The sequence below is a fragment of the Patiria miniata genome, unplaced genomic scaffold (assembly GCF_015706575.1).
Source record: "Patiria miniata isolate m_02_andy unplaced genomic scaffold, ASM1570657v1 HiC_scaffold_2, whole genome shotgun sequence".
NCBI classification, from domain to species: Eukaryota; Metazoa; Echinodermata; class Asteroidea; order Valvatida; family Asterinidae; genus Patiria; species Patiria miniata.
In genome coordinates this window covers 14406477-14432042 of record NW_024037058.1, presented here as the reverse complement: position 1 = coordinate 14432042, position 25566 = coordinate 14406477, and the positions used below count along the sequence as shown (strand labels likewise).

The 25566-nt window shown below is 40.9% G+C and overlaps 2 protein-coding genes across 2 annotated transcripts; both read right to left on the bottom strand.

Moving 5' to 3' along the window:
* Positions 1–547: 547 nt before the first annotated feature.
* Positions 548–4114, bottom strand: LOC119726386 (subtilisin-like serine protease Pen c 2). Its single transcript, XM_038198041.1, has 3 exons — positions 3550–4114; positions 2613–2753; positions 548–706 (listed from the first exon to the last, which is right to left on the bottom strand). Exons 1-3 carry the CDS (start codon positions 3661–3663, stop codon positions 548–550), a joined length of 414 nt encoding a protein of 137 aa, XP_038053969.1. The 5' UTR covers positions 3664–4114.
* Positions 4115–10239: 6125 nt separating this feature from the next.
* Positions 10240–22221, bottom strand: LOC119726614 (methionine aminopeptidase 2-like). Its single transcript, XM_038198360.1, has 10 exons — positions 22052–22221; positions 20969–21064; positions 19176–19431; positions 17544–17705; positions 16140–16321; positions 15534–15628; positions 14152–14352; positions 12084–12199; positions 11513–11643; positions 10240–10917 (listed from the first exon to the last, which is right to left on the bottom strand). Exons 1-10 carry the CDS (start codon positions 22170–22172, stop codon positions 10796–10798), a joined length of 1482 nt encoding a protein of 493 aa, XP_038054288.1. The 5' UTR covers positions 22173–22221; the 3' UTR covers positions 10240–10795.
* Positions 22222–25566: the final 3345 nt, after the last annotated feature.

Here is a 25566-nt window from a genome sequence, read left to right as displayed (position 1 = left end):
CGCCCCTGACCCTATACGGTATCGAGGGGAACTTTTCGGGCAACATTCAGTATAGGTTTCCCCGGCTATTTTAAAACAGTTTTCATTCAAGTTGACTAACTCTAACATTCAATTTCGCCCAAGAACAATTTTACACGCTTTTAACAAAACCAATGTAGTCATTTACCTTTCAATTTCAAAGTTTGGTCACCCTCTTTAGTCACTGGGTCGAGAATATTCGTCACTACTGATCACATTTGTCAAAGCTATTGCCGAATGGCAGCATTCAGAGATCGAATTCGTCATATCAATTAGACGAATTTGATTTCTGAATAACAAGGTTTGGCGTACACGAGACGAAATCGAATAATCCGGGTCGAAAATGTGTGCTCATTGTTTGAATTTGCTTGAACTGAAACATTTGGAGAGCACTAAATCGATGTTGATGGACGAATTTGAATATTAGAAACGGTGAATTCGAATGATAAAAATTTTTAAATAGCCGGAAAAACCTATATTAATATGATTATATCATAAATTTCAGAGACTAATTTTTAAAAATAAATGTTTATATGATACTGCCTTTGGGGTCGTAGATGCCATCAAATGCCGCCATTCCATCCCTTTGGTCGAGGCGATCTAGTCCCCATGAAACACCCTTCTGTGCTTCTGCAGTCGTGACTAATCCGTCCTCGTAGATTTCATCCACCTCTTCCAGTGAACGAATCTGGGGGATTTTTAATAATAATAGAAGAAACATTTTGCCAACGGTGCAATCGTTTTCAGATGTTAGACCAGGCACCATTCTCACGACTATTTATTCAAGTGAAGACCGTTCGCATGTACGTCACATTCTTAAAATTTTGTTAGTGCATTTCTTATGGAATTTTTTTGGGAAGGCTAGACAAAATTTTTGTGGGGCTACAGTCCCCCTTAGGCCCCCCCTCCCCCCCCCCCCCCTATAACCGCCACTGCAGTCACATCTGTTGCTGGTCCGAGGTTGAGTGATTGGTTCTGGCCTTAAGACAGGTTAAAGGTACTGTCGTCGCTGCAAACTTTGAATAGTTTTTTTTGGCCATTGGTCCAAGGAATTTCTGCCCCCTTCTCCCCCCCCCCCCTTTGCGACGCCCATTATTGCGGAAGGCTTGACAGCAATCCGCCGATCCCCATGATAGCAACTAGTACGCTGCAGTGGATTTGTCTTGGATGGTGCGATACAGTTTTGTTGCCATCCGAATTGTGTGAGTTTGCTATTTTGGAGAGATATTGGTTCTCCAATATTTTCTGCTTGTGAGGGGCTTGGGATATTTAAGCGATTTATTGATAAAGTCAAATACAGCCACCTTCTACTGGTAGACCAAGTCTCGGGTTTGACTTATCAAGGTATTTAGAACAATGAGACGCGAATTCATACTTTATTTCCGATAGATAAGTTGAGAGCCTAATCATGATTATTTGTATAGGACAGATTTTATCTGATAGACATCAGTTGCTAAGCACTTTGGGATCCAACTTGTGATGCAGCGCTACAGGACTAATCGGAGTCAACATTGATTCGAGTCAATCGCAACTTCGCATGTCCTCACAAATGCTCCTCACGAGTCCACCACAAGTCTTCCAGTGCTATAAGTCAAGTCACAAGATATTGAAATGAAATGCGACAAGCTTTCCGTTATAATTATTGGTCGTACTGGTGACTGGACATGTGGCCTTGCCATAAAGAACTATACAATACTGCCAAAAACCACCCGGTACGACGAAAGAGCGCATATATGGCATAGTAACGACAGTATAACAATCAGACTTGACAAATGGATTTGATGAAAATGGAAACAAAACTCTTGTTTTTATTAGCTGTTTCAGCCACTTGTATAACAAGTGCGAGTGCACAGTAAGCTCTGGCGAAAAATGCGACGCCGATGGCACAGTGGAGCACCATACTTTTGGTCAATTTTGGGGCCAGTTCTCCTTCTGGATACCACACAAAATGGAGTCGAGCTATTTCGCTCGTACGCCCCGCCCTGCAAACAGGGCGCTGGCAAGGGCTAATGAGATTCACAGAATCTTGTGAAGGAAGTACAGATTGACCTCGGCTTCGCATGCAGCTATAGCGCGCGCTTCGCATGATGGGCACCGGAAGCCAGTTTGTGTGACGCGTTCTACGTCACAGGTCACGCAAATTTATCCAATGAGAGCTCAAATGACGTCAGCCCTGACCAGCGTCCTGTTTGCAGGGCGAGGGGGGGGGGGGGGTACGAGGGAATCGAGCTATACGAAGACGAATATTACAATGTAACCTTTACTTCTTTTTACAACTTGGTATCATTGATGGCACAAATAGGCTTACACGTCTGGGACTAAACATGTGAAAAAGTGGCCATACAAAAAGTGTTTAAAATCTGAACATAGTTTTTACAATGTAACAACAAAACAAGACATTAGACTATAATCATACGGGTGGAGCGGCATTACGTCAGCCGAATCAAGCATCTTTCATTAGCATGTGCGTTTTCATCGGTTGAAATGTGTTACCATTCAGCACTCCAGACTCAAGAACCAATCGGTTTTTATGAAAATGGGCCCGTCTGGAACGAGATAATTAAGTCCTGGGTGTCATGGGCATATAGGCCTACCTCCTCGATGCGGTCGTCCGGAATCTTGGCCGCTATGCCAGGCATAACGTGATAAAACACCTTGGTCACATCCATTTTGATATTACGCCCCCACGCAAAGGACACCACTCTACGTAATACGTCCACTCTGGCAGCAGACTCCTGTGAAGTAATTGAAAACGTGCATGCAGCAAAATCACCAACTAGTACATTTCAACGCAGTTACTAATGAAACAACTTATATTAGGCCTAACTATAAACGGTCTTTAACACAAGTTTTACCTGGCGAACAGACGACAGTATGCCTGTCGTGTTTATATGTTAAAATTCCCGCCGCGCAACAACCTTTGACCTTAATCTTCCCAGAATGCCAGACAAATTATACACCGCTGCGTTCACCCATGCTTACGTTACATACCAAGTGTGGACATTCCCCTGGTTTCGTGTAGTTAAGAAAAACCAGTGAAAAAAACTCATTTTTCTCAAACTGTGAAAAAAAATTCAACCCAATATTTTTTCTATGATCCCCTTTGGTGTTTCTCTTCATTTTGCCACGGATAACCCTAACCCCAAATTGCCTCTAAACCTGTTTTCCAGGAATGGGGAAACACTGTGTGGAGTCCACACGTCGTCTCCTCTACATGGTTTATGTGGACCTATTTTGTTCGGAGGTCCACACAGTGATTGTAACGCCTACCCAATTAGCCACATTTTGTGGCTTCCACGAATGTTAACCCCGTGTATACACGGGGAAGCTACTCGAGCATACCCATAGTTTGGCGTGGCATCACTGTGGCCCGCTACTCCAGTACGTCGGTGGTCAACATACATGTACCCATAAAAAAATCCCCCCGTCCCCCACTCCATCGCTTCATCGCCGTATTAAAGCGACTATTGTAAGGAGGGTGTTTATCGTTCATTAACGGAAAGTCATTTTTCCCCAGTCAAAATATCTTACCTTAAACCTGATGATGTAGCTGTCGGGTATCCGCTGAGATGGCCGTACTCTGTGCATCGGCGCCATGCCGGAGACCACAGCCACAAACACGGCAGAAAGAATGACAATCTTCATGCTGAAATAAGACTATCCCTTTCATAAGGTGATCCCTTCACAAGACTATCCCTTCACAACACTAGAACCTGCTGCTGCGCGCACCAAAATCGGAAAGCATCACCAATTTTAACAAATGAGCGTCAGTACTGACTGAGCTCCTAATATATACACGTTTGCTTAATTACTGACGTAATGTACTTTTGACACATTGCTGCCCTATCACGTTCAATTAATTAACAGGTGTTTGGATTCACAGTAACTTTCATCAATTTCTGAAGAAAAAAGCCCCTTGCCGCCGGTCGTGAACTTCAAATTGTGCAGGAGCTGTGAGATGTGAAAAGTCCTAATCAGAGATATTGGCGGTTTATCCAGAGTGACATTTTGCTGCCAATCAGGCTGCCTGTCACAGTGTTAAGAGAATAAAGTTCAGAATAGTCTATAAACAATGGTCCGGATTGAGCCTATTTTGTTGTTGATGGGACAATCCTTTATAGACGAATAGCTGTACACTCAAGAACAAGAAGGCTCCCTTTCAACGGAGAAACCTATACTGTACACGATATTGTACAAAGCAACTGCCCCGGGACGAATTAACTGAAAAATAGCTAAAGCACAATGCTTTCGCCATTGCCGGGGGCCTCCGTGATAGGGTACCCGGATTGGTCTAGGCCTATACGACAGCACATGTCCGGCTCGCTTGACTAGCTTTCAAACCGTCTAAAGTCAAAATAACAGAAGTCAGCCAGTGTCATAAACACCGCCCCAAAAAAGTCCACACTCACTGGAGGGGTCATCATTTTGAATCTGGTCGTCGTATGATAACGTCATTTACATAGACCTTTGGGGAATGTTGTTAGCTACTTGATACCTCGTTTGCTACCAATGCCAGTTAATCGTCCAACATTGACAACGGTTTATGAAAAATGATGCAGTTAGAAAAAATGCATATTAAAAGACTACGCGAGTGGTCAATGCATGACAATATCACACTGCCCAAACGGAACGGCAGGGAATACCGATCGCACTATCTAGTGCTTGCATGGAGGGGGAAAACGAATTGAATTACCCGCGCTTTGTTTTTGGGCACTATGCGGTCGAATCCAATTACGGGCATGTGTGGTTATGCGCTAAGAAATTTCTCCTCGCTTAATCTTTACATTTGCAACTTTTCAAACTGCTTTTTTTATAAACCGTTGTCGGTCTTAGACAATTTATAGTCTTTGGAAGCAAACGGGGTATCAAAATGTAGCTAACTGAATTCCCCAAAGTTCTATATAAATGACGTCATTATAAGATGATCAGATTCAAAATCATGACCCCTACCATGAGTGTGGACTTTTGTGTGTGTGTGTGTGTTTAGACGACACAAGGCTGGTCCCCCGAGACCAGCAAAGTTCATTGCTGCATTTGAGCCTTCAAGTAACAAAAAAAATGCACGTGAATTGACAAGCAGCCGATGCAGAACATAATCGAAAGACTTCTCCATTCAGATTGTTCGTTCGACGATAACAATTATTCGATATGGCCAATAAAACCCCTTTAGAATAAGTTTGAAAATAACAGTAAACAAACACAAGATAACACAAACTCCACACAGTCACTCATTTGTTATCATCATGCTTGTTTAATAACTGGGGAAAAAATTCAAAGGACCGCGTGAAATGAATATTATTGTGTGCAAATGTTCATGAATTGTGAACATAAAAGGTGTACCCTATAGGCTTTTTTTTTGGGGGGGGGGGGTCATAAGCTTAGACAGCAGAGGACGATTTTTCTGTGATTAATTGGGCATAAATCATTGGAACTGTTCCATCTGCAAAGAATTTAAAAAAATATCACCCTTTATACTGTTAACCTCTTTCTTTTGTTTGTTGCATACAGGGTGAGTAAAAAAAACCGAAACCCAAATGTCGGGACCGTGAAGTTTTGCATGAAGAACTTTCAAAATTTAGGATATGCAAGCCCAATTCATAAGCTTTCGTTTAGTACAAGAATCATTCAAATCACTCATGTACTTTTTAAGTCACCAAATTTTAAACACAACAACCGTTTTAAAGTTCTGTCCACGGATCACAAAAAAAGGTAAGTGTTCTTTCAGCAAAACAAAAACAAATCACACACACCGTTTTTGTGATCCGTGGACAGATACTTAAAACGGTGGTTGTGTTTAAAATTCCGTAACTTGAAAAGTACACAAATGATATGAATGATTCTTGTACTAAAAGAAACTTATGAATTGGGCTTTCATATCCTGGATTTTGAAAGTGCAACATGCAGAACTGAACTAAAAGAATGGTCCCGACAGTTGGGTTTCGCGAAACCGTCACAACCGTGTAAATACCGCGAACATCACAATGAAACTTCAATCGTCGACGTCATGAACACATGAACATCGCTTCGCTTTCGCGTGAAGTACTTAACGGCATTAAAAATATCAAACGGATCAAACTCGGAACTGACAAGTTTTTCTTATAACATGCCAGTCTCATTAACGTGGAAACCATGAAATAAAGTCTGAAAGATTACTGAATTAGTATCCAACATTACCGAATACTGAAGTTTGAACTTCGTATATGCCCAGGACATGTTACTATAAATTCATGTCGGAAAAAAAAATCAAAGAAATCTTTAGATTTTAAATACATGTATACAAAATTGACAAAATACATTGTTTTGTTACCACATGAACTCAAGAATGTCCCAACAGATCTTAAATACTCGGAAATGAAGAAGAAATCAAAATGAACAAAATGATTGCAGACAAGCTAGAATAATGCAAGACACAAGAAACTCAGCTGCAAGTGTGCTGAAAGTGTGCCCTAACATGAAGGAACGATTTGTGCATTTGCGGCCCTAATAAGTGTACGTCGATTCCAATTACCGACTTGAATAATCTGCTTCCAGCTTCGTACAAAACACATGCAACCTCGTCCCCAGTGCTTACTTTATTTCCAACCTCGTTTCCAATAGTAAGCCCTGGATAGGAAGCTTTCTTCCTGTATCCTGATTCGATACCACAATTGGCTAGTAATGGAAATATATTGCTTACTTGGTGAACGCCTTCTCAAAAATATTCCTTTCCTTTCCAATTTGCTCATATTAATATGACATGTGATACTGCATATTGGAAGGATAAGATTGTAACATTTTAACTTAAAGAAGTCCCCAATCTTGTTTTCGTAACTCACGGTGCGACGAATTGATTCTGTTTTTGCCCTAGACACCGCATACAAAGACAAACTTTAAAGTAACGCACAGGCAGGTACCAGACTATTCATCATTTGCATACGTGTTCAAAAATTTTGCACATGCAAGTGATCCAATACCAGGGTGAGAGAGCAGGTAGTGGTGGGTGGGTACTGCTTGACACCCCGGGGACGAGGTTGCAACGTATGGGACTTGCCATCAGATTTGGAAGGAGCACTCTGATTGGTTAAGAATCAGGAAGATATGAATATTTATATAACACCTGACACGTACGCGTCTCGGTGCACATGCATGTGTACAAGTGACGTGTGGTGATTGCATGCAACACAGCCTGGAGCGAATTCATTGCTCCGCGAGTCCAAAGCTTATTCCTGGGTTGTAACAGTATTCCGTCATATTACATTCTTATTCATAAAACAAAACTTTGACATACATTATATTTTCTAATTTACCACTGAATGTATAATATTTCGTTCGAAAAACAGAAAAAAAAGAAAGAAGCGTGCACTGATCAAGCGAAAGATATCCCCACTCTATTAATAATGGATGCTTCCCCAGCAATACAGGTAGGCTTTCATTGGCCCTCTCCATGGAAACATATTGCATATGCATTTTGCTGGGCGCATAAATGAATAACTGTCCAATTCATATTAGTCAAGTTATTAGACAAGTCGAGGCCAGCAACGAATGATTAACACAGTACACAGCGCCGTGCTAGTAAATATTGGGGACCCAGACAGACAAAACACAACTGTCTAGCGACTTGTCCTCAATTATACTCTGGTAGTGGCCAAATAGAAAGGGCTATTCATTACTGGCCATTTGAGCCAGCAAAGCTGACCTGCTAATAATTTACGTACATATTTTTTAATTTTCCACAGGTGTTCTCCCTAAAAAACTAGGACATTTTCAAAAAAGGAGGAAACCCATTTCCATGCTCGGGACAATGAGAATGATTACAAAAAGGATGAAATTTCTTTTAGAAAACTCTAGACATTAACATGAAGGCAAAGTAATAATATGCTATCTTATGTACAAAACTATTTTGTTTCTTGATTTCTTGTCTGTGCGTTTAAGAAAATATCTCCATGAGACATGTGCGTGGGTTATATTTTGACTGTCCTATAGTTAAAAACACAGATCCATTAAGCACCGCCCCATGAAGCATTGACCAATCATAGCCGTGATTGCGTAATCAAGTGACATGCACAGCTGGAACATGCAGCTGACTACATTGGAGAGGCACAGGTGTTATTGGCCAGGTGCATTGTGGGCGGGGCCAAAATGGATTGGTCTCCTCAGAAAAGATTTCAAAAACTCTCTTGTGCGCATGGGCGTCGCCAGGAGTTTTTCTAGAGGGGGGCAAAACATATTTTCCCCCAAAAAATCCTGCATTTCTCAACATTTTCTCGATTTCTCAGTTTTAGAGGGGGGCAGGGACATTTTGCCCCCCCCCCCAACTCATTAAATTTATACCACTATGACGTAGTAAGTATTCTTCCAGCATAACCAAAACAAGACATGATTTCAAGCACACACCGAAGTGCAGACAGGGTCACCCCTATTGTTGCCGTTGAAGCGAGTTGTATTTTGGACAACAGTTGCCACACTGATGTGGCCATAACTGAGGTGTCTCATAAATGTACATGTGCGATGATCAATGTTTCGCGAATAGAAAACAGGTTCTACTGGATACAGATGTCTTTCTTTTTTAATGACCAAAACCATTTTAATTTGAGGTTGTGTATCATCTTCCAATGTCCAGTGTTGTAGCAGAGTCTATCACAAGTCCTTCCAGAAGTCCAGTCACAAGTAAACACGGGACGATCAATAACAAAGGAATGCCTTTGTCTCAGTTCATAGGAATAGCCAGACTGGGAACTGGAGTGCTGAAAAACGTGCAATATTACTACTGACGTTTTTTTCACTCAACATTCGGCAAATTAACGCCCACACAACACATACATCAAAATGCTACAGTTGCAAGCATGTCGCCTGCGAAATTTGAGACCTTAAATTAAATTTGAAGGCAAGTTAATGGCAGTTCGAAATCCATCCACGTCTTTCTCCATGCTTTAAGTAACATTCGTGTGATTCACAAAGTATTCTGGGTTAAATGTAGGTATCAAGAAGCTTACTTGTTTTCTAATCGATGGCCAAAAGAACATAGGGCCCTCTGTTAAAAAATAAACCATTCTACGGTGTGAAGATGTATCAACAAGAGGAGCCTGTTTTCATTTACACGGTGAAAATGTTATAGCTGAAACCTGGACTGATATCCACCATGCATTGCGGTACACATCAACATAATATCTCACGTTTCGATTTCAATAACTCTCTGCAAAACTAGAATTAAAAGCTGTAATTTTCGGTAATGCAATGCTCAAAACAGCAACTTATCAAGGCAGAAGTTTCGGGGAACGTCGAGAAAACTGTAGTGAGTACGAAGCTTGCATATGTAACTTACACTAGTTTATCTTACGCAGCAACAACTTCTGCACCATATATATACCTCCCTAGGGGTGTGCAAAATCGTATTAAAATTGGAGGATTCAGGACTGTTAGGGCTATGTTTTGGGACTCTCATACGCAGTATTGAGAGTCCCAAATTTTCGGACTAAGGAATAGCTTGTGACTTGACTTGGGACGGGATGACTTGTGAGGGTCTTGTGATGAGGACTTGTGATGGAATTGACTACAACACTGGGGACACATCGTATTTTCAAAAATAAATGCCACAATGCTGTGGCCATAATGTACAGTGACCAACTTGAATGAAAAGTAAACAACTTCTACAGGACGCAGATGTGTTCTTTAAAGTCTAGTGACAACAACCTTTTCATTTTGAGGTTGTGCATTATAGAGTACCAAACTGTGCTGCATATTCTGGTTCACACACATAGCTTAAAGGGAATATAAATCATTGGCTTTTGCTGTAATTTTCTGAAATGGGCTATTTGAGGGGTTACTATAATAGATCAAACATTATTTCACTGACATGTTTGAAGTTTTGTGTTCGAAAATGCTGGAAAAAACAAGAAACACACAAACGGTGGAGTAGTCTGGTTCCCCGACTCCACTAAAGATAAAATGGACCAATTTATGGATGCCGGAAAATTGTAAGGTAAGGGAACCAGTCTAGCTGGCCTGCACCCGTTCATGAACATGTAACCAATAGCAAATAAAATTTGGAGTGAAAAAATGGTGAATTTGGAGCAGTAGTTGAAAAATAGTTAGGTTTTTCCAACGGTGGTCGGCCGACCACCGTTGGAAATTTATACAAAAATACCATTTTCTTGAAAATGACTTCACACCAGGTGCCATAATTTTGCAGGGTGCTTTAGACTGTCATTTACCAACATCCTAGTGAGGTATTTTGTTAAAACTTTGAGTTGTATTTTTCGATGTTTGCAAATGTTGTATATTCCCTTTAAGTGTGTGAAGACATCAGCACATGAACATGATGAACCAGAACAAAGACAGCTGACGTCAGACTTTGGTACTCTATCCAAGTCCAAGATGGTTTATTAAGGGGAAGTAGTGTGAAGTTACTGGTTTTAAGGTGTTGGCTGATTTGGACTAGCTCCCGATGGGAAGAGGAGGGATGCAGTCAAAATTAGCCAACAAAAAAGAGATGAAGGATTTCGTACTACTTGCCCAAAATAGACCATGCTCTGTTTTGTTTATTAGACCTCATACATATTTAACCCTTTTTGCAAACTTTTATAAAATTCCGTAGAAAATCCCTCCAACAAAAATTTGTGTAATAATTTGTTACATATTTTGGGGTTTAGGAGCTACCTTGTTGTACAACTCCCTAACTACTGACTGGTTGGGAGATAGTACCTGCGTTGGAACATCAACCAATGAAAGAAGCCCATTTGGCTCATAAATATGTATGAGGGGTAATATCATCCTTCACTGCCTCCTGCCTTCCTTGGGACTAGTAGTCACTGCCCCGGCTCACCACCTCTTTACAAGTTGGGCGCAGCAGAATGGTGTGCTCAAACTGTGCAGTGTAGCAGCCCTTGGTGTCACACAGGGGCGGGTATGCATCTACAAGACCTGCAATGACCAAAGGCAACATTTTCCAACCAACTTCTGATATAAAGCCAAACGCCACAAATATTGATCCGCAAGAGTCATTTCAACAGTATTTGTACGATGTTTCTTGCCGAAACCTCATATGTTTCAATACTCCGGGGTGTGCACTGGAGCGTAAATTATACAACAATAGGCCGTGCACAACAGTTAATTCAAGATCAACACACGGTCCGCCTATACAGACTTCACTGACTTTGTGTGCGTGTACAAAAGGCACAAGGGATTAGCGTGTTTAGAATGTCACCCGGAGGCGAGTCAAGGCAATCTTGACGTCTTAACCCGTCAGCCGTGCCCGTGTATAAATACAGCCAGTGCGTGTTATCACATCCTCTGACGCGAACTGGTCAAAGCCACCCACGTGATGGGCTTTCGACCAATATGAATGTTTAAACTGTCGTAATTATTTAAGAATGACGGTTGAAGACAACGTGACGGGCTTTCGAGCACTAGGAATGAGTAAACTGTCTTCACGTATTCATGAACATTGTTTGAGTCTTGATATATTCAAAATGGTGTGCTAATGGACAACCCAGTGGGGCTTAGCCTTCAATGTTACCTGTGTCGCAGAGGTTCTTGAGAGCCATCAGATACTTGGTCTCCCCGATACGATCCAGCCAACGTCTACAGAACGCTAGGGTGCCAAAGTTGGCGTTGATCTTGTGAAGAAGGAGCTTAGCACGGGGCATTCTGTGTAGAAAAACCAGGCATGCAACTGGGAATTTAGAAAAAACAAGGAAACTCCAAACCACACAAGACTTCGTACAGTATTTCTAAACTTGAAATGGCATTCACGAGAAGAAAAAGAACGGAAAAGTTGCATGATCGAAAAACGATATAAAACATGTTGGAATTTAGGGTCAAGTGTCTCCCCAAACTTTGTGTAGGCGACACAAAACTATTGCCAATGTAGGGCATTATCGAAATACAGCCCAAATGTTTTCAAGACTTTGTCATGTCTGTACATGTATCTTTGTGGGAAAAGTCACAATTTTTGTGACTTGGTTTTTACATGAGCCTAGCTAAAATTACCCATTGAAAATTGAATGTGAAACCAGATGACAATATCTAAATGTACTTGATGGTCAGTGTAAGATGTAAACTCAAAACTCTTTGTTGACTAAGTTTACCTTAGGGGTACGTGACCCACGTCAAAGTTCTTCATGTAATGAGAGCACTCCATGTCATCATGCACTACGCCTTTGCCTGTACTTCCAAAGGTCTCAATTGCATAAAACTCATTCTCCTGGGTAGGGGAAAAAAGAAGAAATTCAAAGTCATGATCACTTGAAAAACTGGTAATGGGTTCAAACAGTTGAATTCCTATTAGTAACAACTGTCACATTTCTACAAATGTTGGTAAAATGCTGATGTAGGAAGGCTAGTTCCTGTAAAGCCCGCCGCACACGAGAGCTATGGTGTGGAGCAAAAAGTCATTGGAGGCCGTTTGCTCAGCATGTAGCTCACAAAATATCCCCGTGTGCGGTGAATTTTTGCTGTGTTTTCTGCCTTGCGAGGCCATGAGGCAAATATCTATCCTGTTTGATTTCTTTCGCGTCGGGAGGTGAAAAACTTACCGTGTGCGGTCAACGTGAGCTATGTGCTAAGCTAAAAAGGTTAACTAGCCAATAAAAGCACATTGTTTTTTTTTAAAATTTCGACAAACGCCAGCAGGCTTTAGAAGATTTGCACAAAATATCTCAAAATCACGTGTACAGAGTACATGATTTCATTGGCGGTGAGTTTATCACGCAGGATAGATATTTGCCTCACGGTGTCGCGAGGCAGAAAACTCAGCAACAGTTCACCACACACGGTGAGCTACGTGCTGAGCAAATGGCCTCGAATGGCTTTTTGCTCAGCACGTAGCTCTCCTGCGTGGCCGGTTTAAATGTACCCATAACTAGGAGACATTTTTTTGGTCATAAGTTATATCTTAGGGAGACAAGGTAGATTAACCCTTGCTCTCTTACAGGCCATTGACTTTGCAAGCAATTTACAAATATTGAAGTTTTTTTGAGAGTGTGGCAAAGGTAGATTAAATTAGGGTAGATTATGGAGACATTTCAATGTCTCCTTAATGTCACAACTCCTGTTTAGAGGCAAAATGTTAATGTCGCAAATAGGCTAGATCGGTTGCTCGTGGTCCTAAACATAAATGTACCAAAATTCATGGGGGTAGGATGAGGGGAAAAGGGGTCATGACAGTTTGAAAATGTTTGTGTATAACTCTATGGGAATGTCTCCCAAAGTACCATTCTCGGTAATAATACTGAAACATTTGTTCCAGCTTCGATACTCAAAAACTCAATATAAAAACATCAAAAAATGTAAATCAACAAGAACACAAACAAATGTTTACAGTGTTTAACAAAGTTGCATAAAAATGTCAAGATTGCACAGACTATGCAAAAATATGAAACACAGAATTTTTAACTTCAATTCCTTAATAAACCTTCAACGCTAAAATTAATTGAATTATGTATTTCTGCTAATACTGCATAATTTCTAACGTTTTCCAAAAAGGAGCACATGCGATTGAAATATTTTATCAGCTCAGGCTCCAAGTGGAGTGACTTTTTGGAGTGCCCATCATGAGATAGCAGAGGCTACTTATATGCTTATCGTTACACGCCAGTTGTTATCTTGGCATGTGCGAAGTGTTCTGACTGATTGGGTGGGGGAGGGGGGGGGGCAGCCATGGACGATTGGTACAGGACTACATTCTCTGTTTGTTGTTTTGCTGTAATTGGTTATTCCAATTGGTTATTGTAGAGATAAACATTTTAAAGTTTGGGATCATTTGGTGAATCAATGTTGTGTTTTCACTTTTTTCAATGGTTTGAATATTCAAAACATACGGTATGTAATTTGGCACGAATTCACAACATGGGCATGGATGAAAACATGGGTGGTTGTGAGTACACGACAAATAATTTCAATTTATGCTCATGCTTCGGGGAAAAGATTATTGCTGCCCACCAACAAATTACCCAATCACATCTTTAGATACCACACCATTGACATGCCTGTCAACTTTTCAAAATCCTAAGGAGAAATCAACCGCGCGGTCATTTTCAACGGCGCGTATCCTAAATATAACAGTGCATGTACCAACAATACCAATATCACGTATAGGTACATGGTGTACATGTACATTTTGCATACCAATCTTTTCGTGATTTATCTGGTACCCACCTCCATCCTGGTAGCTTCACCACCCTTGACGATTGGCACCGTCTTGCCAGCATGTATCCTATACTGACCAATGGAGTGACCGTTCAGGTTACGGATCGGCTTGACCTGGTAGGTTTTCCCGTTCAGTTCCACCTCGTAGGATTCCATGACTTCCTGTATTCTCTCCCCGACGTCACATAATCTCACATCGATACCTGCCTCCTATGGATGGAACAACACAGAAAATAATGTTTTACAAATTGTGGCCGAGACTGGAGTTGGACCAGAGAACTCTTGACTGCAATACCAGAAGCTCTGCCCACTCTGTCACCCACTCTGTGACCCGCGCTGCAACCCACTCTGTTCCCCGCTCTGCGCCCCGCTCTGCGACCCACTTTGCGACCCATTTTGCGACTCACTTTGAGTAACTGAGTTAGTAATGGTTTTATTGCGTCACTTACACAGAACTTCACAGAAAACTGGGAAGAATTTTGCATTTAGTGTAGATCCCTACATAATTTTTGTTCTTCGGAAGTGAATAAAAATGTTGATTTATGCAAACATCCTATAATATTAGCCTATAAAAGAGGACAGCAATCGCTATGAAGCAAATAAGGAAGAATACATTTTACATGTTTTAGTAGGATTGCATTTCACCAAGGAACAAAGAAGTTGCTACAGTGCTTTGCCAACTGAAGTATCCAGCTGTTTGTTGACACTTTTGAAAATGTTGGCCTATTCTCAATTTTAAATATAAATCTTTTTAACATGTGTAAAATTCAATAAGTACAAAGATTGTATTGAGTTTAAATGGGGAACTTTATAAAGCTTGACTATGAAATGTATTTACTTCGTTTTCAAGGAAAGTATCAATTTTCACATGATTCTGCACTGATACTATAAACTTGAAGAGCAACTGGCTGATTAGATCTTTGCTGGCTTAAAAGTATTCCATCAATACTGATATTTTATGTGCATTTCAGTTTAATAGTTTGAATTCAACACACATGAAGAATGCTTAGAGGTTTTCCAAGACTGGATTTGATTCATCTTGTTGCTATAGCACCCCTACCTGCTTGCCAGGGAAAGGAACCGGCTGCATTAGGGGAACAAAACCCAAATCCAGCCTTGGACCAAGACTAACAAGGCTTGTGAAAAACACTCAATGACCAAATTGGTGACAGCCATTTCTGCGGTGGCACCAGGCTTGCGTGAGTCACGCTCAGGTAGTACACAAGCACTCCAGGCTCCTTGGATCAATACTGTTACCAAAATGACCGCGCACCTTGTCTTTGAGAACATGCGCGGCATGCGTGCGGCATGCGCACAGCATGCGCGCGGGCATGGCATCCCTCCAAATACGGCTTCTAATTTAATTCAGTGAATTACACTATACGACGTACCTTTATGCCTGTGTTAGTAGCGTCTTTGACGGCTGCAAGAAGCTGATCATATCTGGGGTTAAATGCTACCGTGAAGGCACAGTCAATTATTCTGCCTGTTCAATAAAGCAAAAAATAAAAATGTTTTACTAATAAACAATGTTTTCCCTGTCTACAGCTCACTGGAGCATCTTTACTCAGACACAAAGCTGAGCATACATGTACATGTATCAGTTGACAAATGAAAAGTGAGATGGTGTATGAGTTTGCCATTACCCATGTGCCACGCGTGCACTTGCCTGGCAGCCATGTTGGTGTATTAAAGACTTGATATCAAGTTGGTAATTGGCCGGGTTTTGTTCACGCATCACGCACCATGCCGGTGTGGAAAGCTACCACAAACCGGACCGTCCCATGTACAGTACGTGTAACATACGGTACGGCACTAACATGCGGGGACGGTTATACATGTATACATGGTTACACAAACTATACTTTGAAAAATTAGGGTTTTTATGAAATTGATGAGTCTGCAAAACACACGCGAACAAAGATACAAACACTCCTTTCCCTTTCCAGGGAGCCTTGTGCTGAAGCAATGATAAGACAAAGCCAAATGAAAGTTACCATTTATATGGGTGCCAAAGTCAATCTTGCAGACGTCATCGTATTGCAGCACAGTGGAGTCACCAGCATTGGGAGTGTAGTGGGCCGCACAGTGGTTGAGTGAGCAGCCTGTAGGGAAGGCTAACCCTGCTGCAAGACCATTCTCATCAATCAGCTTCCTAGATGCAGTCTCAAGCCTCTCGCTGATGGGGAAACAAGATGTTTGTTATCTTACAGTCATGCAATAGTTATACCGCAGTGTAAGATTGTGATGTTTCATTGGGTGAGGACTATTACATGTGATGTCTAAATTTCAGAAATCAGACTACAACACTGTCAGAAGTTCATGCATGACGACCTGATAAGAGTCCACAGAGTAAATCACCTCATGAACCGCTGGTACATCAACTTGATCGTTTCTCAAAAGCGTTTGCACATTTTCATCTTTGCTGCTTTGCACATCACAGATCAAATGGAGCATGGGTTAGGTAATGTACATGTACTCCGGGAAATGCATTTGTCAATGCATATCAACGACCAAAGCATTGTATTTCAGAATCGACTTAATGGACTAAATCACAGCAAACAGCATTTGTATAATGGATCCCATTATAAGATGGAATTTTGCGTTGGGGTGATAAATCAAATTAGGTTTTTGCCCTTCACTGACGTTTGAACACTGTATACTCAGTGTAATACCTCCCGAGTGAAAGTTGGAAAAAATCACTCAGGTGGGACTCGAACCCACGACCTCCTGCTTTCTAGTGCAGATGTCTTACCACTCGACCACCGAGCTAACGGGATCGGTTGGCTGGTTCGAATCTGATGTACATAGCAGCGGGTACCACATAAACTATTTTAAAATGGAATTTCACGTCGGGGTGATATAAATCAAATTAGGTTTTTGCCCTTCACTGACGTTTGAACACTGTATACTCGGTGTAATACCTCCCGAGTGAAAGTTGGAAAAAATCACTCAGGTGGGACTCAAACCCACGACCTCCTGCTTTCTAGATGTCTTACCACTCGACCACCGAGCTAACGGGATCGGTTGGCTGGTTCGAATCTGATGTACATAGCCGCGGGTACCACATAAACTATTTTAAAATGGAATTTCACGTCGGGGTGATATAAATCAAATTAGGTTTTTGCCCTTCACTGACGTTTGAGCACTGTATACTCAGTGTGTTACCTCCCGAGTGAAAGTTGGATTCGAACCAGCCAACCGATCCCGTTAGCTCGGTGGTCGAGTGGTAAGACATCTGCACTAGAAAGCAGGAGGTCGTGGGTTCGAGTCCCACCCGAGTGATTTTTTTCCAACTTTCACTCGGGAGGTAACACACTGAGTATACAGTGTTCAAACGTCGGTGAAGGGCAAAAACCTAATTTGATTTATAATGGATCCCAACAAGCAAAATATATTACCAAATGTCGATCATGGTGAGTCCAGGCTTGATATAGCTCTGCACGTATTTCCGGACCTGTCTATGTGCTTCTGCTGCCTGTCGTAGTTCATTGTGCACGTCATTGTGTGCCATGTTCAGTGCTTTCTTCTCTTCACTCGTCATGCGCCAGGCTGCTGTGCGTCTAAACAATGCCATTACAAGAGAAAAATGACACCTTGATGAGACTACTCAGTTAAAGCCTTACCAAAACAAAAGTGCATTTCAAAATAGCCAAAAAACCTATGACAGTTCTAAAATCAATTAACCCTTACCCTACTAGACCCTCCAACGCATGCCAATATGTGCCTCAAGAAAATCTCCTATGTTTTTTGCATGGCTCTCCAATATCTGCCAAGTCATTTCAAGGGTAACTGGACAGGCACTCCAATACATGCCACAGAGAACAATGAGAGTCCTCTGATAACAAAGTGAGTGCCCCCAGCTGGTCAGTATCACGCACCCTCCAGGGCCTCCAACTCCTGCCAATTGGAGCCTTCACTGTTAAGACAAACTATCTGCCAAAAAACTGCAGCTGGAGGGCATTGGCATAACCAACTGACATGCAGTAAACTACCCTCAGAGAGTAAGGGTTAAGCAAGACAATGCATGCCCAGTACAACTGACCCAAGAGCTAATTTTGAATTTGCTATTCACAAAAGTCCTTTTGAAAACAGCCTTATTTGGCATTCAAGTAATATTAATAATGACTTCAAACAATTTCTTCTTTATTGAGTAGGTAGTTTGCTTTTCATAATTACTTTTGGCAGGGCGACTGTATTAATTTATCCCTAAAAACGTTCATCAACCCATCTAATTCCAACACCATTATGGTAAACTCCACTCCCAAACTGTTGGACTCTGATTATGGTGGTATGCCTGACCCAATGTAAAGCGTTATCAGTTTCCTAGTATAGGAGCTGATTTCACCAAACTCTTAAGACACGTCTTAGGAAGGGTTACTCTTCTTAACTCTCGCTACTCATCCTAGGATCGATTTCAAACACGTCCTAACTTTCTTAGCAACGCGGCTGTACTCGTCTTAACTTAAGATCGGTCTGAGGATCGTCTTATCTCATTAATGCGTGCATTAATTTGTATATTGTCTGGAAATCATTGCTGTTAAAGATGAGTGTCGGCCTAGAGTTATAGTTTCAAGGAAGAAAATGACACTATCGAATCTATTGTAGAACTACCTTGCGTGTGAAATGTATCGTAATTTTTCTGGCTTAAGTTTGTGTTAATTAGTTTTGTGCGTTTCTTTTCAACGAGTGTTTTGTCAAGAACAGCCATCAAATTGGTAGTTTTGATGTGTTCCGCTTGAAACGGGTTTAGTGAAATTGTTCCTAGAATGAGTCTTGGCTAAGATCGATCTTAGAGCGGGGACTCGTCTTAAGCCCTAAGATGAGTCGCTAGATAAGATGAGTTTTGTGAAATTGGCCCCAGTACTCATTCCAACAGACTCCAACAAACCATGGTGTTGGAGTTTGACTGAATGGGGATTGTTAGGGTTGAGGAGTACATCAACATTATAAAATCTTAGATGTCAGATGTAACAGGGACGAGGAAAAAAACCAGTGGACCCAAAATGTTTATAGAATGACCTAGTTCTCACCCATCCACTTCAGGGTGTTCCATTATTTGGCCCTCAGGAAACACCCCGTCTGGAAACAGCTGTGAGACCGGGATGGTTGGAGGGTCAGTCTGTCTCGCTGCTCCCCCTGATTTTCCTCCGACTCCATTCTCCGAGCTCTTTTCCCCTTCTCCGCCCTGATTGCCACCGGCTCCACCCTTCTTCTTTTTTCGCTTCTTCTTCTTTTTGTTGCTTTCTGTGTCGCCGTCCCCTTCTCCTTCAGCATCCTTTTCTTCATCTGAAAAAAAAGGAAGAAAAGAAGTAAGTAAAACCAATACATGAAGTACACAGTGAGACTATGCGATTATTAGGCAGTGAATTTTTAACTGCCTAATGTTCAAGAATCCTAGAAGAAACAGACTTGAGGTGTGAAGTGTTTAAGCCAACAAGGCCCCCTATTTACTAACACGGCGCTCGCTAGTACTGTACTTGTGTATCATGTTTACATCCGCCATCACACCAACATGTCTAACGACTTGACCAATATGAATAAGCCATTTGCGAGTTAAATTTGAATAAAATCTGGAACGCTGACTTAGTGCAATGCTTTGCATGTTTTAACTTTGCATTCTCCCGACCAAAGAGACTGTTACTATGTCACGTGATTCGGGGCAAGCCTTACGCTAGCAACCCCCAGCTCCAGCATGGTCTGGTGTCTTTGTGCCATTCTCACCCATTGTAAACAATGTATTGGGGCTGAACGTCTCTTACATAACTATGCAAGAGCTTGCCCCGAATCATGTGATTAGCAACAGTGTTTTTGGTCTGGAGAATTCAAAGTTAAAATGTGCCAAGTATTCTGAGCAAGTCAGTGTACCAGATGTTTTTCAAATTTAAATCCCAAAGGGTATAGGTCACTCGCAAATGGCTTATTCTGAAAGTTATTCATTAATGCGCCTAGCGAAATGCATATGCATTAAGTTTCCATAGGGCCGATCATAACCCGGCTGCACCGCTGGGGAAGCATTAGGCTGGGGATACGGTTCGCAGCATGCTTGATCAAGGCAGGCTTCTTCTTTTTTTCTCTTTATCTTTATCGAACAATTTTCATTAAAATATATTTCACTCAGTGGTAAAATAATAAGTATAATGTCCAAATCTTGTTTTTGGAATAAGAATATAATGCTGCATGATTTCCAAACAACCCAGGAATTAGCTTCGACCCCATGAGCAATCGATTCGACCCAGGCTGTGTTGCATGCATTCTCCAAGCAAGTCCTGCACTCCCTGACTTCAAATTGTTCCACAAAAATTTAATTTTATGGCAATTTCAGTGGCACGGAAGCCAGTAGTTCCACAGCATCTTCAGGACAAACGTTTTAGAAAACTTTTGCTTTAACCCTTACTCCCCAGGCCTTTTTGCTAGGATGTAGCCTCAATCCTGCAAAATCCTCCAATTGGCCTCATGGAAAAATAGCATACAGCCTCAGTCCTGCAAAATTCTCCATTATTTGGAGGGGTGACCACTGCCTGAATCCTGCGAAATCCTGCGGCAGTGACTGTCAATATGTTGAGGCTTGGCCAGTGACATCCTTGAGCAGTACGGAGGATTTCAAGCTTAATCCAGGCCTATATTTATGCATGGCTGAGCAAAACCAACACATGGTCTGGCCCAAGACCTTGACAAAGTGTATCCTATGAAATCAGTCATGCACTTTTGCCATGCAACCTCTATCCTCCAAATTCCTCCACTTTGGCAAAGAGGATTTTGAAGGATTCAGGGCAGTTAGGGTTAATTACAGATGAACATCAAACAGCCACATGTATTTCATTACCATTCCCCAAGCTTTGTTTCTTGACTTCATCTGTCAGTTTGTCCACCTCTCCATTAGTGACCGGCAGATGCCCTTCTGCTTCTACAGCAGATCCTCCTGTCAAGAAAATCAGACAAATCAAGAGGTCAGCAAAGAATTTATGACCTGATTGAGATTGATCAAAGATGCTTAAAATATATAGGTCTAATGTAAATCTTACTGAATTGAAATTCCAAATTCGGCCATTTAAATTGTTGTTTCTCCAAAATGCAAACACCTATGAAGCAGATTCAAACGCCATTTATTTTTGTTGTGTAATTCTCTTCTCAGTGATACAAAAAATGATATTTTTTTCGGTAATCCTTACTTTTAGGACCCCATTCCTATTACTTTAGGAAGGGAAAGACTCACCAAAACAGTTGACTAAATGACACTCAAAATTGACATTAAGATATTTCTTGGCACATCTGAACAATTGGCAATGACACCTTCTTGAATATCAGCAGGTTTAATTTAGTGGAAAGAGGGCAGGGCTTTGATTTATGAGGGAAATTCAGGGGTACTAAAGACGATGATGACAACCAGAAAACAGACTCAAAAACCAAGATGGCAAACTTGAAAGCTTGATCGATGCGATGAAAGCTCGATGCTGATTGGCTGATAAAAAATAAATATCTTATTTATTATTTTTAGCAGCCAATCAGCATCGGGCTTTCATTATGTAGGGCTTTCACGCATGTGAGAACTACAACATGCACGTTTGACTGCGAAAAAAACGTAGGAAAGTCACATTTTCTTTGAAAGTGCCGTGCTTTCAAAATTACAACTAATAGGCCTAACATGAGTTTATATGAAGAAAAAAAGACTGCTTTAGCCTGCAAAAGTCACTTCGGTACTGGACCGTCATCTGCAAAAGTCAGTTTTGAACAGAACTCGTAAAAAATAGAGGTGTCCTAAAAAAAGTAAGGATTAGGCCTAGGCCCTACCCTTTTCCACTAAAAAATGAAATTCGCCGGACTCCCTATCCACTATTCATTGCCAGTTTGCCACCTTAATCTTCAAAAATCTAAGGGAACGATTTCGAAATAGGCTTTCAATTTATACCTGTCTTTTTCTTCTTTCGCCTCTTCTTCTTTTTCTCTGTTCCTGCTTCGGCATTATCTACAACCTCCTCTTCAAGATCCGCCTTTATGTCCGAATCTTTTTCAGCCATGGTCGTCGCCATATTGTTCGACTTTCCAATGAGCGCAGGCGCGCGCAGTGCATGTGCAGATATTCTAGCTTGATGGACGTCACATAAAATATATACAGGGTGACCGTACGGTTATGGCAAAATTCTGCTAAATGCACTTTAAAAATCTGTCAGATTTATTAAAAATCTGCCAAATTCCTCAGAATTACTCGAAATACACTATAAACACTTAAAATCACATCCAGATGTTGTAGTATTAAGGTTGAAATTACATTATTAACAATCTGTAGTCACATAAAGATGTTATGAAATTGCGTTAATTTCAGGCAAAACGCGCGGTTGCGTACGAAGTCCGGTTCCCAGTGAACCTCAGCACCTAGACTAGCCAACCTGTCCCATTTATATGCAAGGGTTTGTTTGAAAAGATTGAAGCTTTTTCAAACAAATGTACCATTTTTTTTTTAATTTGCTATGTTTTTCTGTCAAATAACCATTTTTGCAGAATTCTGCCAGAAATCTGCCAAAAAATTCCATTCTTTCAAATTTTCTGTCAAACTCGTTTTTTAACAAAAAATCTGTCAAAGTAAGCCGAAAATCGGCTAAAACGGTCACCATGAATATATAACTGATTATAGACTTGATTTCAAGTCGGTAATTGACCTGGTTTTGTTCGTTTTCAACGCGGCCCAAGGACACATTGCCCCACATGATTTGAATTAATTTGATTAGATTTACTCGCAATTTCCACACAATGATGATACAGATTATTATGCTAAGACTGAACAAAACATGATATACATGATTCTAAGGATACTTTGACAAATGCATCTATTGCGTTTACTTTAATTTCGTTCCACATAATTTCAATATCAAATTCGAATGATTTTATGTTTGGTAATTCACTAGGGCTAGGATGAAATTAAAGCTGAACTCCATGAAATCTGTGTTTGCAAATCTAAAACTGATATATTACACTTTACGACTGAGTACCCAGTGGGACAATGGGACTCCTGTGATAACAATAACCGAGGACATAAGCCCGGTCCTCGGAAGCTTTTCGTGTACAACCCTATGGGACATGTCAAAAAAGTCCAAACAATAAGAACACTAAAAGAACAGAATAACCGAGAAACGCATTGCCTTGCAGGGTTGCCACGGTAGAGCTGCAACTTGAGTGTGAACAATGATACAGTATAGCCCAGAGAAACATTGCACCAACATAAAGAAGTGAAACAGAAAAATAAAGCTTGAGCTGAGATTCAGTCAGTTTTAATCCATATAGTCCGTGGGACGAGAGGCCGAAAACGCTTTAGTTTACGAGAGCTTTAGTTTTCCAGACATGTAGATTATGATGTACCGTGTCGAAAAAACTTTGTTCCCCGATCCACAGTTTGTTTGGAATGAGAAAATCTGGGATAAAAACGCCGAAAATTCTGCATGAAAAAAAGAAAAGAAACAGCGCCCTCTATTGACACAGTCCGAACCCTTTTCACATGCAATGATCGAGTGCTTGCCAGATAATACTTTTTTCAAGTTTCATATTACATGCATATTCTAGAATTTTGTTATTGTTTCTCATCAGGATGGCAAACCATTTCATTACAGTTTGTCCAACTTGAAATGATCACGTTTTAAGATCGAATGTTATGTATAACTAGCTGCATAACATCTTTCAGTTCTACTCCCACATGTTCTCATACATGTACCTACCGGTAACTTGATTTTATTTTTAATTATACTTTTATAAAAAAAGACTCATTCATATAAAGACGGCAAAAACTGCAAATATAGAACAGGATATGGAGTGCAAAGTCCAATTAAGAAGGTCTTTAATTAGCGCTAATTACATGTTTAATCATAATTAAAAGTGCAAGGATATAACAAGTGTCATTGTGTACTTTACACCGTGCTGGAGTAAAATTCTGGACTTAAGAAAGTTTCAAGCGGTGCCATCCTTACTTAAGAAAAGGTCAAAGGTCACCAGGGGTCAATAAGCACCAATAAGAACAATATAAGGGGCCATTCAGAATTTTCAAGGTTTTAAAATTTCTCTAGCTGAGAAAAACATTCGCTTGTACCCCCCCCCCCCCCTCCCTGTTTGCAGGGCGGGGGGTACGAGCGAAAGAAAAACATCAGGTTTGGGCAGACATCACATCACAGGCTACGGTCCTCGTAGTCTTGGAGTCCAGTGGTTGAATAGTCCAGTTTTTATAGCGATAGGTAATCTACGCCCGCAGCGTGTTATAGAGCCGATCTTAGTACACCTGGTACCCTGCTGCCTCTGAACGGCCTAACCGCTACAAACGCCCGGCGTCCAAGTCTACTGAAAAACTACCTCCCTCTCATGCCACAGTGGGTCTATATACACGTACATGACGTACATGTACAGTACATACAGGGGACGAAGTTGGAAAAGAAACACGCATCGCGATATCGGAACGCTTGCGCGTAGTTCAGGCAAGTCAAAAGATCTATCTTTCTTTTCCTTTTTTTATCTTTTTCCATGGAAAGTGAATTTCGATTTTCAATTATTTAGCTTGACCCACCCACCCACAATTTGGAAAAAAGATCGAAATTTTAAAACATTGAAAATTCTGAATGGTCCCTAAGTGCAACTTGCATTCTTGTATACGCGGATCAACCGTTTATTATGGACCAATCACTGATTACATGATTAAGACCAAGATAATTATGAGTGCAACATCTGATCAAAAAAACTCTAAGTAATTTACATGTTTAATAAATAATTAGAACGATAATTAGGAGTGAAATGATAAAACGACCGTCAGTGTGTACTTTACCCCACGCAGGAACAAAACACACCACCTACAAACTGTTTAAATATCACAAACAACCATGAAAGTGAATGCAACAAACTACCTCTAGATACCTCCTCAATCACGAATGGATGTAATACGCACGTAATATGGGGAATATGAGATCACCGGAGTTTATTATAATAGCATCTTTAATGAGTGAGGTGTGCCCGGCAGAAGGGCATATGCACACATAGGGGCGCACGACCTGAGTTTTCCATTATTTTTTTTAAAGAATTATCGAACGTTAATATATTGACAATAATTAAAGGTAGGTTTTATTCACTTTTCGTGGCCATTTTTTTGTGTAGCTATCCTAGTGCAATGGAAATAGTTCAGGCTAAAACTTCGCATGAATATCCCATTCAATCAACATAAAAAAAAATGGCCCCCAAAAAAAATTCCGACCGACCGACCCAATTTTTGAAAGGCATTTAATCGGAAGCAGAAGGGTTTTTTTTGGCCTAAGTACGGTGCATAACAAGTATTCTGTTCAAGTCTTAGCTGCGTGGCTACTATACATTTTGGAGAAAACATAATGCACAAGTCTTTGGATCTCGTAACTGGATTCTGTAGGCACCCCATTTTGAAACCACCTTCAATGTTTGTTT